General features: G+C 37.9%; 1 protein-coding gene across 3 annotated transcripts in view; it reads right to left on the bottom strand.

Moving 5' to 3' along the window:
- RABGAP1L (RAB GTPase activating protein 1 like) overlaps positions 1–15,276 on the bottom strand; it is a 239,136-nt gene that overhangs the window by 213,330 nt on the left and 10,530 nt on the right. For all 3 annotated transcript variants that reach the window (XM_030454812.1, XM_030454811.1, XM_030454813.1), the window contains exons 2-7: positions 9,190–9,357; positions 7,139–7,331; positions 5,988–6,198; positions 3,898–4,072; positions 2,952–3,112; positions 2,102–2,212 (exon numbers count right to left, since the gene is read on the bottom strand). In XM_030454812.1, coding sequence (XP_030310672.1) covers positions 2,102–2,212; positions 2,952–3,112; positions 3,898–4,072; positions 5,988–6,198; positions 7,139–7,331; positions 9,190–9,324 — 986 coding nt within the window. In that variant the 5' untranslated portion in view covers positions 9,325–9,357. The remainder of the gene's footprint in view (positions 1–2,101; positions 2,213–2,951; positions 3,113–3,897; positions 4,073–5,987; positions 6,199–7,138; positions 7,332–9,189; positions 9,358–15,276) is intronic.

The following is a 15,276-nucleotide window of genomic DNA, read 5'->3' on the forward strand; positions in this document are numbered from 1 at the left end:
TAAGGCAAGGATTCAGAGGCAGGCAAAATATTTGTGCTTTTTCCAAGGTAACAGCTCACAGATTCTATCTCTTGCTATGCTCCTCTCAGACATATCCAGGTTCTAGGGTGTGCAAGGCAAAATTTTGGGGAAGCACACTTCTAAAAGATGGGAGTCAGGAATAAGTAGCTCCTGCCTCTCACAGAAGCAGATATGTAATGCTGACTGGCAGCATCCAGCTACTGAAGAGTCAGGTTCCAACTCAATTTAAATTCAGAGTACAATGAGTTGCAGTGTGTTCAGGACCTTCACCTGCAGAGGAACTAGATTTTACACCACCACTTGTCCTACACCACTGTACTGAGAACAGTCAGTCTTCCTGTGTTTTAGGAAAAAGAGGCTATTTCAGGCTTCAAATAATTAACCAGAATTTTCTTCTTGAATCCTGTAAACATCTGCGACCTGATAGCCCACACTGGGGGGGTGAACCTGTGCATTGCCACATGACTGGCAGACAGGAATAAACATAATTTTTTTAACCTGCTTTGACCTCAATAAAAACAGGCAAACCCCTATGTCAAACAGGCCACAAAGGCACAAAGTAATTTACTGTAGCAGCACAGCCCAGGCATGGGCTCAATCTGAAGGCCAGGAGGCAGCAAACTCCTCTGAGTGGTACCAGCTTTACCCTTCAGAGATCATAAAAAAATATTTTCAAATGCTTCAGACCAGAGAATAGGTTTCTTGAGCAACATTTTCTCACATTATAATTTCAACTTGCAAATACTTTTAAGACAACACTAAGTTGCTTACAAACTCACTGTATCATTTAACCTGAACTGGTATTTATATTGGTCTTGAATTTTATTATTATGCAGTGTAAGTGTATAGAATTACTTACAAGTCTGTATGTCATGTCAACTAAATATCTTTTATCAACAAAGCTTGTGGTAATAATAACATCCTCATTTAATATACTAAACAACATTAAAATAAAAGCTAAATTTTAAAAGGAAAATAGCTTAACTTTTCTGAGGAAAGTCAAATGGTATTCAGAAATTCTTAAAAGAACTCATCATTCATTAACTGAATTCTGACCCAAAATTATATAAACTAAAAACACATTGGAAGTTGGATTTTTTTTTAAAGGCAATTAGTAGCAAAAGCACAATTTTATAACATAAATGCTGATTATAAATGCTAATTGTGTATCACTGGTCTAAAATTTGAGTTTCATTTTTGAAACAAGAGCTTTAAAAGCAAATGAAGAAATTAACCATATGCTTTGAAAAGGTTGTTGTTTTTTCCTCTCAATTCTCCTGTTATTTAAATCCCCTTTTCACTTAAACTGAATTCCATTGTTACTCTCATGATAACATTGCCATCTGGTGGCATTTGCTATTTTTAAAAATGAAAGTTACTGAGTTCTTGTGGCAAATCCTTTGCACAAAAAGGTCAAGTTATTCCATCCAAAGGGATCCCTCATCAGTTCCAGGAAATACAGCATGAGTCAGAAACTGTTCCTGAGCATATCATCATCACTTCAAGACAGGCATTAGAATCATATTATACAAAACAACAAAGGAATCCTTCTCATCTTGAAGACCCACCAAAAGATTGCTGCTTCTAACCAGCAGGCTGAGGCAAATTAGTGGTCTTCCAATACATTGATCTAACAGATGGATATGCTCCAAGGTCTAACATAGTTCAGATAACCCAACTTCATCACTTTTACTGACCTGACAGATGTTGGTAATGAAAGACTTCAACACAAGCAGGGTTTTGCACTACTTTACTTTAAAACAACAAAGTAAAATCAAAAGCATTTGAATGTTGTAAGGATCCTACCACCAGATTCAAAAAGTCAATTATAAGGCATAAAAAAAACAAGAATGTTTGAACTCAAGCTCTGTTTATTGTTTCCACCTAAAAATCACATAAAGACTTCAAAAGAACTGTAAAACTGGACTGCATACCTAAAAATCCATTATTTTGTGCAATGGCACTTTCTGGGTTACTGCTTTATTTTTTTTCTGCCACATAATTTGCAAGGCCAGGGAAAAGGACACTAAATACCATTCTCTCCAAAACCTGAACTGCATTATTTTTATACCAATCTTACCTTTCAATAGCCAGTTCTTTGTTTGAGAGTTGCTGAACTGTGATCACCACTTTTTTCTCAATTCCCTGTTTAAGCTTGAAATATAATTTCTCTCTATCCTTTGGCACAGGGCTAAAAGAATAAAGAAGCAAGTTTCTTTACAACAGGTATAGAAGATTAATTTAAATATAGAAAAAAGAGCAGCATCCCACCAAAACTCTTACTGGCTCAACTCATTCAAAAGACCTTCTTTTCCTTCATTCACAAGCTAATAAATAGGCACTTAAGAAAAACATTAGCTCATTCCTAGGATGCTAACTGTCTGGGGGTTTATCAGACAAAGATATCCAAAAATGCACTGGGTAAATTTTGGTTTTAAAAAAAAAAAACCAGAAAATATGCTGTTGACTGGCTACAATGCAAAAAAATGATATTTTTGCAGAATTAAATTTACCATCAACTGTCTCTTTCATTCCAAAAAAATCATGTCATTAACTGTTAGGCAAAGAATACTTTGCTCCCCTGTCCCCTGTAATGCTCAGAGAAATTCACATTTTCTAAGTTTTCAAGAACTTTGGAACTCATCAGCTTATTTTAAAACATACATACATATAAAGAAAACACCAGACTGCATTTACTCAAGAAAACTGGTTTGACTGAAGTTCTTAAAAGACTTCCTAGTATCTTCATTATTTGCAGAGGCCTACCTTGAGCATCCCTGCCACAAAACATGTATTTAAAAGAAACTCGAAAAGGTATCCTGATTTTTAATCTTTTTACAGAAAAGATCCATGCAGCAGCTGTGCATTCTGCAGGCAGCTTTATGCTTTTTTCAGAGTTATTTCTCCTTTCCCCTTTCCAGTCATATTACCTAAAATTTCCTTTTCCATCATCTTCTTTGATTTCTAAGGAAACACTGAAAGTGTACACATCACTATCTGGAGTAGGAAGAATGAAGTCCTTAGCATGATCTGATGCTTGTTTGGAAGAACGTTTGAATGCTGTTGAGAAACTATATAAAATTCTGCTGACCTGCAGAAAAGCAAAAGAATAAGTAGTTTTATGAAAAAAAATATTATTTTTAATGGGGTATTCAGGTATGGTTTTGAAGGTTATAAAATTGCTGTCATTTGCATCTTACACTGAACACAAAGCATACCTCATGAAGCACAAAATATTCAAATGGGGTGTTCAGTAACCAAGCAAATTCAGTAGAGAGATTTCTTATACCCCATTTATGTCACATTCACTCCTCATCTTCTGCTCAGTAAGTTAATACATATTTATATTAAAAGTGCATTCACATTTATATTAAAAATACAACTCGTAAGACTGCCTGAATAGTGTGTTTTTCACATTGTGTATTTAATAACAGAACTTACAACTTGCTCTTGCAGATGCCAATAAAAAAGATTCCTTTGTTTTCACCCTCTACTTTTCACCCTAAGAAAAGCTCTTCTCTCATAATGTCACCCAGTTTGTTCTAAAATATCTAAGGCACTGTACTGTAAAATGATTCTTTGTAACTAATAAGAATTGCAACTTTAACCTGCCCAAATCAGGCATGAAAAACAGAATATTTGTACTAAACTTAGGATTTCTAAACCTTTCCACTACAGTGTACTTTGCAATTTTATTGAAATAATGAAAGAAAAATGAAAAAATTAAGTTATATTAATATTCACATGCAACTAGTTGCACATTCTGTGAAACTCACTATATACATATCAACACATCTTGCAATATACCATTTCCACATCTGGAATAACTTCTTAAAATACTTTTTTATCAGTCACTATATAGTATCTAATACTTACTGCTTCTTTAATCTCACAGCAGAAAACATGAATCTGGAACTCTTCTGTCCCACAGCTGCTTTCAGTAAATGCAAAACAGTCACTCTCTGGGGTCCCATTTTTTCCACGAACACAAAACAACACCTTATAGATTGGAAAAGAGGCAATCTCTATGTTGCTTGCTTGATCTATTATTCTGTCAAGGAAAGGAATAGGGATGATCAAAGAAAAAGGTCAGTAAAACAAACAGGCCTACCTAAAAGCTTTCTCTGCAAGAATATCTAAACTCAAATTACTACTAAATTCAAGGACACCACATGGGCATTTGGGACAGAAAAGTCTGTTAAGATGTAAATTTTTTCTGGCTGCAACACTGGATTAATTTATTTTACACCCATGATATAAACAAACATAGGACCTCTGTATTATATATGTTCAATACCAATGACCATCATTGCTCCACAAGCATCTGTGAAAAATACAACAGTGGAAATGAAAAATCCACAGCAACTGTGAAAATGCAATTTGCATACAAAGATCAAAGAAAATTAAACATTATAAAGAATTTAAATCTGTTTAAGATAACAGTAAGAAAATATTCAGAATCTACAGGACTCAATAGCTCAGCTTACAGGATTATATTGACAAATCCTTGCTGCCATGTTCAGGTGCTTATTAATCTCAGACCTCAGGGTTCATACAGAATTTTAAATTGCTCTCAAACTCAGAGCCCAAAGAATATTCCAGAAACTTGAAGGGCAGCAAAAGAATGCATAGGAGTTGGAATGAACTACAAGGAAGTGAGTTTTAAAGAATACACAAAGCCACACAGCTCTCTTCTGCCCTTTTGCTGGTTTTCCATATGCACATTCACATCAAGGGTGAATAAACATGAGTTACATGGAACAGAACCCCAAGTCTGTAACAATAAAATAAATGCCTCATCTTCTAAAGGCAAGAAGAGCTCAGGAAGGATTCACTGTACTGAAGGTCATCAAGTATTGGTAGAACATGCTAAAGAGAATCCCAAATGACAAATATTAAGATACCAGAAATGGAGACACCCCTCAAAAATGACATTGGTGTCACTTGAACTTCAGTGGAACGTATTACATCACACATGGTCTTGCCTTTATAGTTCTGTGCAGATTCATAGGCAGTCCTTCACTTAATGAGGTCTTCTGCAATTAAAGATCAAAAGAACCTGCAATTTCAGTTGTAAAACAACCACAATGGCTACAGGTCCAGAACACCTATCATCTTGTGTCTGTGTGACAGCTGACACCATAAACACAGGCAGGGTAAATTCCTCATTCAAACCAAATACTGCCATAGCATCAAAAAAAAAAAAACCTTCAACTGGGTTCAAGGAGCAAAATGGCAGAAAATAATACACAGGTTTCAAGGCCCTTCTGCACAATATGGTAGTCAATACATTGGCACAGGAAAGAAAGGAAATCTGACCATGTATTTCAAATATCTTGACATCTGACTTGAAAAATAAAAATCTTTAATGCTGAGTTTCTACCTACTACTGTATGCAAAACTGCTCCTGATTAAGAACCCTGGACTCTCTTCATTAATTCAAGACCCTCCTAACATGGGGCAAGCAAATGTTTTTTAGGATCAGGATGCATCATGAGGCAGATAGAGTTGAGACCTGACTTTAACACTGCAGTGTCTGGAAACAGAACAGCACCTCAAGTCTTCAACATATATGGAAGAATCTAAAACTGAAAATCCTTCTACTAACCCAAGGCCAGCAGGACTACTACTGTGTCAGTATATTTACCTTGGTGACTGCAGACTAGGAAGGCTGGGCAAAAACAGGCATTACCCATTCTCCCTTTCCAGTGTATCTCTTATTTTCATATGTGAACAGAGTTGCAGGTAGAAAGATAAGCTCTTGTGAACACTGTGTTAACCACTACCACCAGCTATGTGCTGCATCTTAAATTTGAGCATGCATTTTGTTGTTTCAGAGGTATTTCTCAAAAACAACAGCAAAAACCTGAGGTACAAACACAGCAATTCAACTTCCCTCTGCTAGTAAAAAAATCCAAGTTTTATGTGTCTTGAGCATGTTAACAAAAGAAACATTTCTGCATTACCTTACAGAGCCTTCTGGAATGTTTGGAACATAAAGTGTTACAGGTAGAGGGGTTTGACTGGAAGATTTCATGCTTGCCATGGCATGCAGAGCTTCTTGTTCATTTCGAGGGGCAGACACCTTTGTGCACCCTAAATAAGTCAGTTTGTTAAACAATACACTGTCCTCTTCAAGGGGCTCACTGGGAGAAGATGGCCTTGGTGCAGAGATTTCTGAAAATAAAGAAATCACTTCTATAACCATTTGCTTTTATTTTTACACATGATTTTCTACAAGTATTTCCTTGTTCATGCATGCTAAGGGTTGTACTTTGGAAGCACGTCAAAACAGGAAGCCAGTAAGGTAAGTTTTTCAAATACAGAGCATAAATGGCATTAAAAGCAGGGTGTTTCCATTATGCATAAACTGTCTATCTTATTCTACCATAAAAACTTTTTTTTTTTTTTTACTTCCCAAACAGATGCTATGGGAATTATCTCACACAATGCCACTGAAGTGCTCTGCACACTACTGAGGAAAAAAAAAATCCAATTCAAGGCCCACAGAGATGGCCATAGCCTTGAATTGCTTATATATATGTATCTACACACATATCTAAAAACCTGCAACATATTTTAAATAAAATATACACAATATTTTATATATTTTACATAAAAAGCTTCCAGTCCTCCCTCCAACACCAAAAAAGTACCACAATAATTCCTAACAAATACCAAATCTAAAGCTGTCCTTACTGATACCTGGTGATAGAACCAAAGTTGATGGGTTTACTCAAGGTGTGTTTCATTTGCAGGTAGTACTGTCAATAAACACTGCACTGAAACTTCTCATACTCCATGAGTAGCAGCTCTGCCTCAACTATATCCCATTCAACAAATGACACAACACTTTGTCATAACTCACCAACACCTGAAGACAAAATTTAAATTATTTGACCAAAAGAGAGTAGCACAGCACATCAGTCTGATGATCTATTCCTGTCCATAAGTCTCAACTCCTCTGAAAAGGAGAGGAAGCCCCAGGGTAACCTCCAGTGTAGTTTTGGAACGAGGCTCCAGAAAGTTTTAGATTAATTTTAAGGTTAATTTGAAACAGTTAATTTAACAAAAAAACTGCTCCGTATGGCTGAGGGAGAAAGCACTTGAGCAATACCTGAAGTAGAAGGGTCTAAAGCAAGGTGCAGAGATGGTTGGTTTGTTTGACTTGCTGATTCATCTCCACCTGCCTGGCTGCTTCCCTCACTGGGACCTTCTTGGAGAGCAGTGAAAATGTTCTGGTCTTTTTCAGAATCCCTCAGTATCTCTTCCATTGCCTTCTCCAGCTGTTCTTCTCCATTTGAAAATACCTTTGAAAACACATTTTTTAAAGGTACTTGTAGTTTCACTATTATTTTTCCAATATATAGTCTTACTCATTGCAAAAGTTAAGAAATTCTGCTGAACAAGGAAACACACTAAGAATCAACAAAAGTCAGTCAAAACATAACTCAGTGTCACATCCCAATACATATAATGCATATAATCTCACTGCTAATGCAACAAGCACCCATCTGAACACACCTCTCTGAAAATAACAGGTTTGTGTGTTTCAATCCTCCATTTGGAACAAGGATGAAAAGACTCTGTTACAGATTAGTCTTAAAGAAAATACTACTTTCTAGTCACATCCAATCCATTTCAGTTGTTTAACCAACTGTCCCACACATAGGAGGGGTTTAAGTCTAAGCAGATGGCAAGAAAATGGTGAGACAATTTCCCTAGAAGAAAAAAAAGGAAAAAACAAGGGAAAAAAGAAGGAAATTGGAGAAAGGGTGGGGGTAGAAGAGTGGCAGTAAAAGGGAGAGGAAGAAAAGGAGGGAGAGGAAGAAAAGGAGGGAGAGGAAGAAAAGGAGGGAGAGGAAGAAAAGGAGGGAGAGGAAGAAAAGGAGGGAGAGGAAGAAAAGGAGGGAGAGGAAGAAAAGGAGGGAGAGGAAGAAAAGGAGGGAGAGGAAGAAAAGGAGGGAGAGGAAGAAAAGGAGGGAGAGGAAGAAAAGGAGGGAAGAAAGGAGGGAGGAAGAAAAGGAGGGAGAGGAAGAAAAGGAGGGAGAGGAAGAAAAGGAGGGAGAGGAAGAAAAGGAGGGAGAGGAAGAAAAGGAGGGAGAGGAAGAAAAGGAGGGAGAGGAAGAAAAGGAGGGAGAGGAAGAAAGGAGGGAGAGGAAGAAAAGGAGGGAGAGGAAGAAAAGGAGGGAGAGGAAGAAAAGGAGGGAGAGGAAGAAAAGGAGGGAGAGGAAGAAAAGGAGGGAGAGGAAGAAAAGGAGGGAGAGGAAGAAAAGGAGGGAGAGGGTTAGGGGGGAAAAAACAAACAAAAATCAATCAATCAAACAAACAAACAAAACCAAAAACAAAAACAAAAAAAAACAAACCACAAAAAACCCAACCAAACAAATAAACATAAAACCCCCCCAAAACCCCAAACAAACAAAAATTTAAAAAAACCATGGCAAATAATAAATTCACATCATGGATTCTACCTTGGATTCACCTGCTTCTTACTGGACATAATTACTAAAAAAAGCCAGAAATCATCAGTTGTAAACAGCTGCCAAACAGACTAAGTGCTTATTGCTCTTTCAAGGGGAACAAAATCCTCTTGTTCAAAGCAGACCAAACCCAGTAAATCAGCGGCTGCAACTCAGGTGGGGAAATTTGTAATTAACCAATCAGCTGTCACCCAAATGCTAAAACCTTCTACTTTTTAGGGGTAGAAAGCTTTTAGAAAAGGTCTTAGTCATGCCTAAAGAGCACTAAGCAGGACAACTAAACTAGAAACTAAAACCCAAGACCCTCTGTGGTCTATTCCTATGCAGCCTAATCACATGTTTCTAAAATAACAGAGTCACTAATCCCCAAACAAAGAATATTTCTCAAGTTTTAACCCGAAGGCCATTCTTTAAAGGAACTTTTAAATATATATATATATAAAACCACAGAATACTAACAAAGCTGACCCCCAAAGAAGTTATAAGAAGCAAAACTGAATTGCCATTTTTGGGCAGATTTACTTAATCTAAGATGTTAAATTCACCAGTAATAAAAGGACAGAATTTTCAGTCTAAGACCCTCCTCAAGCACATGCAGGTACCTTTAACTAAATATTCAAAAGAAGTTGCAACCTTTTGATCAATACAAATCTTATAACACAATGAAACTTAAGTAATAGTCCACCTTTAGCTGAGGTTTTTCATCTTTTCCAGAGGTCTCCTCTGATTGCTGATGAACCAGGACAAATTCTTCATTAATTAATGTGGATACAGTTTCAGGAATACTACAGGCTTTGTTAAATGATGTTTTGACTTCCATCTCAGGTCAGTATTCTCCTCCTGCCACAAGGACCTAAGAAAGAAGGAAAAAATACTAAATAATTAGTTTTGAAGCTGTAAACAGTATCTTTATAGGTTTAATACAAAGTTATTGTGGAATAATATAATACTTAAAGTTATATGAATGTGTTATATACCTCAAACTTTGGTTTCATTGGTATAAGCAATCTTTCTGTAAATACCACATGTGATTTTTTGGGGGATGTGTTTAAATAGCTTATGATTTAGCAGCAATTTTATATTTCTTACCCAGACTGTCATGCAGACTGTGTGAAGACACAGATTACTAGAAGACTAATTTTCAAAAAACATATCTAAGCTCATGCTCTCCACACGAAGTCCTATTTGGTAATTGATTATGTCAGAGATGTTTTTAACTTTAGTATCTTCAGGTGATGAAGTCTAAGATGATACTAAACTACACTCACATCCTTCTCAACAAATTCCTGTGAAACCATCTCCAGAGTAAAAATTACCACATCACTTAAAAAATACCCAAAAAAACCAAAAAAGCAACAGCAAAACTATATATGTTATGAAAGCAAAAGTTCTCCCTTGCCTGCACAATGAAAAATAAATCTAGAAATGAAAAAGAAGAGGGAAATAATATTTGCCAGGGGAATAATATTTACCAAACCCATTCCTAGCACTTCAGAATGAGGACACCTACTGTAGGTATCCACAAAATACAGAAAGTATCAGCAATGGTAATTCAGAACTTCTCCCCTGGTTCCTTAGGAAATCAAGAGATAGAATGAAGAACACTGAACAACAGACTTTTTATATTTTAAATGGATCTTTGTTTTTATATTTCAGAGGTTAAAAAAGAGAAGACATATTTTCAAACAGACTGCATAGCAGCATTCCCTTCCAGATAGGCTCTATTTCCATTGCAGTTTGTTTTTTTTTTTAATACCACTGAAGTTGAGTGCTGGGATTTATTGTGCTTATGAATCAGAGTTTAAAGAGTCACTGCTCTTGTCACCTTTGCAAGGCTGCAAAGGCCCCAGAGAGGGGTGGCTCAACCAGTCATCTACAGTGACTGGTGAGCAAGGACAGGATGAGCTTCACATTGCCTGTCACAGCAGAACCTGGGTGCAGAAGTTTGCCATGCTGGCTTCTCAGTTACACTTCTAAACCACCAAGTGATCCAGAAAAGAATGTCACTTTAGGTCTACCTATAGGGACCCACAAAAACAGCACTTAGAAAAAAGCCACGTGCCATTCTGAACAGGCAGTTTAGCAACTTCTGACCAAAAATCCATTTTTTAATATATAAATATTTTGCAGCACTTTTGAAGCTCACACTTCAACACACTTTTGCTCTTTCAAAGACTTGCTTAGTCATAACCATTTATACATGCAACTCTGCAAAATGATTTTCCTTCTCCATAAACTAGCTACAGTTTTACCCATCAACTCACTGAGGTCATTACACGTAGAAATCCCAGAACTGATCAACTCAAGTTCTGCAGATGGCTGACTTGTATGGCATAAAAACTTGTTAGGAAATTCACATTATAAAAAAAAGCCAATAAACAACAGCTGTAATTCAGAGAGCAATTACAAATCTGTATTTGCAGTTTAGTTTGCTCTCTTGCCTATCTTCAGACAAAGCATGAACACACAAGCGCGAGTGGTTTTCAGACAGATGATGTAATCTGAGCTCCACCCAAGCTTAGGTAATGGATTCACCACTGGAAAAAGACTTAAGATTTTTTTAAAGCATCCTTGCATTAAATATCTTTTTGACTAAAACAAGAAAATCCCACAAGATTTTACCTGCTTTACAAACAGTTTATTAACTCCCAGTATTTTTAAAGCAATGTTGTTTTGTAAAAGTGTTGCTGAAGAGCTCCTGTAATACTTGCAATCAGCAGCAAATCTAGCTCAAAATGAATTTTAATTTCCAAGTAAATCATTAGTACAAAAGAGAATGTCCACTAGGATAGAACTCTTTGAAGGCAATGAAAGTTAAAAAAAAAAATGCTCCCTAAATACAGCCTGCCCTGAGTAACCATTAACTCTGCAGTTACACCACCACTGGAGAAGACAGCAGAGGAAAACTCACCTCAGGAGCAAAGATCAAGTCTACCAGGAGCCTCTCTCCCTCCAACCCCACATCTACTATTAATGGACTTACTGAAGATGCCAATGATAAAGGTAATTTTTGCACCATTGAGGACAGTCAAACATTGGAATACTGATCCAGGGGAAATGGTAAATTCCCCAGCTTTGGAAAGTTGTAAGTCTTAGCTCAGAGGGATGCTGAGACACCTCATATAAACCATAGTATTGGAAGGGTTGGACCAGATGATCCTCAGGGTCCTTTCCAACCTGACATTCTATGCTTTTCTTTTGCAGAAAAGAAGGATCACAAGATGCACTACTTGGATAACTTTGTGTTTTAGTCTATTTAAGTTTATTTGTTGTGCTTGCTTACAGAATGACAACGCAGGAACTCAAATATAAGATGGTTTCACCACATTAATTATCAGAAGACAAATGTCACCATTTCTTTCTGCAGCAAAGTAAGAACTGACAGGCACACTGTGAACTAGAAGTTTTATTATGAAAATACTGCTACAAAAAAAACCAGGGAAAGTGTAACAATCGTAAAGCCAAAGAAAATGATGATACTACAACTAGAGACATGTGCTGATGTACAAAATATTTGTTCTTGCCCTTTGTGCATAAAGGCAGTTTAAGAGAATTCCTACTTCCTAAATTTTCATCTGAGAGACAAAGAAAATATTATAAACATTAGATGACTGCAAGGAGCTTCTTATTCAGATCAGATACTTAAAAGCATACCATCCACATTCTTGCAATTACATTTGAGATGTAAGGTCTTTAATGTCACTGAGTGTACTCCAAACTTGTCTTTAGAATAAGCTTAAACCACCACATCCAGTGCAGACACGTACCTTTTCCCTCCCATAACTATGTCAGCTGAATAAATTACACCCAGGAACCTCTAATTCCAGCCTTTCATTACAACCTACTCCAGCCTGCCATGAGGGTTATTCACTCAAATGTTCTCTATCCCATTTCAGTCCAAACAAAGGCACCTCAACTTAGCAATGAAGCCTGAACAAACAGCTCAGACACTCAGGAAGCAAATGCTTCAAGCAGAAAAATGCAGTTCTACACCCTGGCTCACATAAGCACAGTTCCAAGAACAAGTCTCTGAACCACCTGAGTCTTCTTTGAGAACCTCGATGTCCATGCCAGAAAACCCACATATTATAAATTGAGAGGTGCTCTACATCCTTAATGGAAAATGTGTGTACTAAAAATGGAAAGCTCAGAGTGCATATGTGTTCATTTCCTTCCCCGCACTAGTCACACTTTATTTAGAAAACAAAAGCTTTATGTACAGTACTTTATGATGTTTTGAGGGAGCTGGGGGTGTTCAGGCTGGAGAAGAGGAGGCTCAGGGGAGACCTCATCACTCTCTACAACTCCCTGAAAGGAGGTTGGAGCCAGGGGGGGGTTGGGCTCTTTTCCCAGGCAACTCTCAGCAAGACAAGAGGGCAGGGTCTCAAGTTGTGCCAGGGGAAGTTTAGGTTGGATATTAGAAAGAATTTCTTCATGGAGAGGGTGATCAGGCATTGGAATGGGCTGCCCAGGGAAGTAGTGGATTCTCCATCCCTGGAGATATTTCAAAAGAGACTGGATGTGGCACTCAGTGCCATGGGCTGGGAACTGCAGCAGTAGTGGATCAAGGGTTGGACTCGATGATCTCTGAGGTCCCTTCCAACCCAGCCAGTTCTGTGATTCTATGATCAAAAATATTTTTAATGCTAGAGACAAAAATCATGATCAAGTCATTTTTCAAATTAAACAGCTTGAGTAAATTCATGTCAGAGTTAAAGAATGTGGCTGTGAATCTCACAAGAGACTATTGAGATTTTTAATCATCTTAAGTAGTAAGCTACTAAGAGGGAAAAACTTTCTATTTTTATGTTAGCATGGCACATGATCTAATACTTTAGCTTTGCACTTTCGAGGAAAAGCAGTAAAAAAAGCCTTACTGAATAAATCACACATTAAGCTTATTTAAGGAAGGGAAGGAGAAAAACATCTCAAGGGTCTTTTTTTATATTCTTAAGTAACAAGAAGAGACATACATGCATTCTGAACTTTCCAGTCACCTCCAATCAGTAGCTGGTTATGTAATTTCCCTTTTACCATCAGCTTTAGTTCTATTGGGGACTTACTTCTTTTTTACTCATTACTGAGTTATTCAGTTAAACTCCTTTTTTCTACAAAAGCTAAAGAAAATAATGACAGTGTCACATACCAGACAACATATAAAATCTCCTACTAAACTCAAAGAATCTCAGAATGGGTGCAGTTGGAAAGGATGTGTAGAGATCATCTAATAAGAATATTTAAAAAAAAACCTTTTTTAAGTCATCCTTCTGATAAAAAAAAAGCTGAAAGGTAAGAATGGAAGTATTGTTGACTGCATCCCTCAAAACACATAGAGAGTTGTACAGTCTGCAATCTTACAGAATCATAGAATTGGCTGGGTTGGAAGGGACTTCAGAGATCATGAAGTCCAACCCTTGATCCACTACTGCTGCAGTTCCCAGCCCATGGCACTGAGTGCCACATCCAGGCTCTTTTGAAATATCTCCAGGGATGGAGAATCCACTACTTCCCTAGGCAGCCCATTCCAATGCCTGATCACCCTCTCCATGAAGAAATTCTTTCTAATATCCAACCTAAACTTCCCCTGGCACAACTTGAGACCCTGCCCTCTTGTCTTGCTGAGAGTTGCCTGGGAAAAGAGCCCAACCCCCCCCTGGCTCCAACCTCCTTTCAGGGAGTTGTAGAGAGTGATGAGGTCTCCCCTGAGCCTCCTCTTCTCCAGCCTCAACACCCCCAGCTCTCTCAGCCTCTCCTCATAGGATCTGTGCTCGAGTCCCTTCACCAGCCCAGTAGCCTCCTTTGGACCTGCTCCAGTACCTCGATATCCTTCCTAAACTGAGGGGCCCAGAACTGGACCCAGGATTCAAGCTGTGGCCTCACCAGTGCTGAGTACAGGGGCAGAATCACTTCCTTGGACCTGCTGGCCACGCTGTTCCTGATCCAGGCCAGGATGCCATTGGCCTTCTTGGCCACCTGAAGTTAGCTGCAGGCAATCCTGAAGCTTAATGCTGTCTCATAATACTGATGGAAGATGTTTGCCATTTGCTTTCTTAATTAAATATTACTGAGAGGAAGCAGCCAGCAGAAAGGGGCTGGCAGGCAGGGACAAGGAAACCAGCAAATATCCTGCACCTCAGCTACTTTAGCATTTAGTCCAGATTAGTTTAAGCTACTCAACCAAACACACAAACATGGCCAAGGTGTGAACACACCTTCTGTTCTGCCAGCACTGCTCCAAGGACTGAAACCTCAGACCATATGAGATCTGAGTTACCATATGGTAACTTCCCAAATCCCAGGGGAGCCAAGAGTCAGAACTGCTCTTGCAACAACACCTTCAGAAAAATGATAACAAATCATGCTTTGAAAGTTCACAGTCAGAAATACTAGGAAATATGTACTACTGCCATAAGTCATTTGTACAAAAGTATCTTGAACAGTCATGCTTTTTCCTATCAAGAAGATAACTTTTGGACTACACTGTGATGAGGAATACCACATAGGAGAAAAAAAAAATAATTGGAAAACAACCACCAAACCCCACAACTAGAAAGTAACCACACAGCTTATTTTGGCAATACTGTCTCTTCTCTGAAAGCAAACACCTACTATGTAGGAAACAGCAAATAATTTGTCTGTTCATGGGCAACAAACTGTTTTTAATTATTGTACCCGGTGCCTGGATACAGAGGCTTTGCAGACTGTTTCCACACATCAATCTTGCAGCCAAGGAATAGCAATTTGAGGAAAACAATCAAAAGAAAACTACATA

The sequence above is a fragment of the Calypte anna genome, chromosome 8 (assembly GCF_003957555.1).
Source record: "Calypte anna isolate BGI_N300 chromosome 8, bCalAnn1_v1.p, whole genome shotgun sequence".
Taxonomy (NCBI): Eukaryota; Metazoa; Chordata; class Aves; order Apodiformes; family Trochilidae; genus Calypte; species Calypte anna.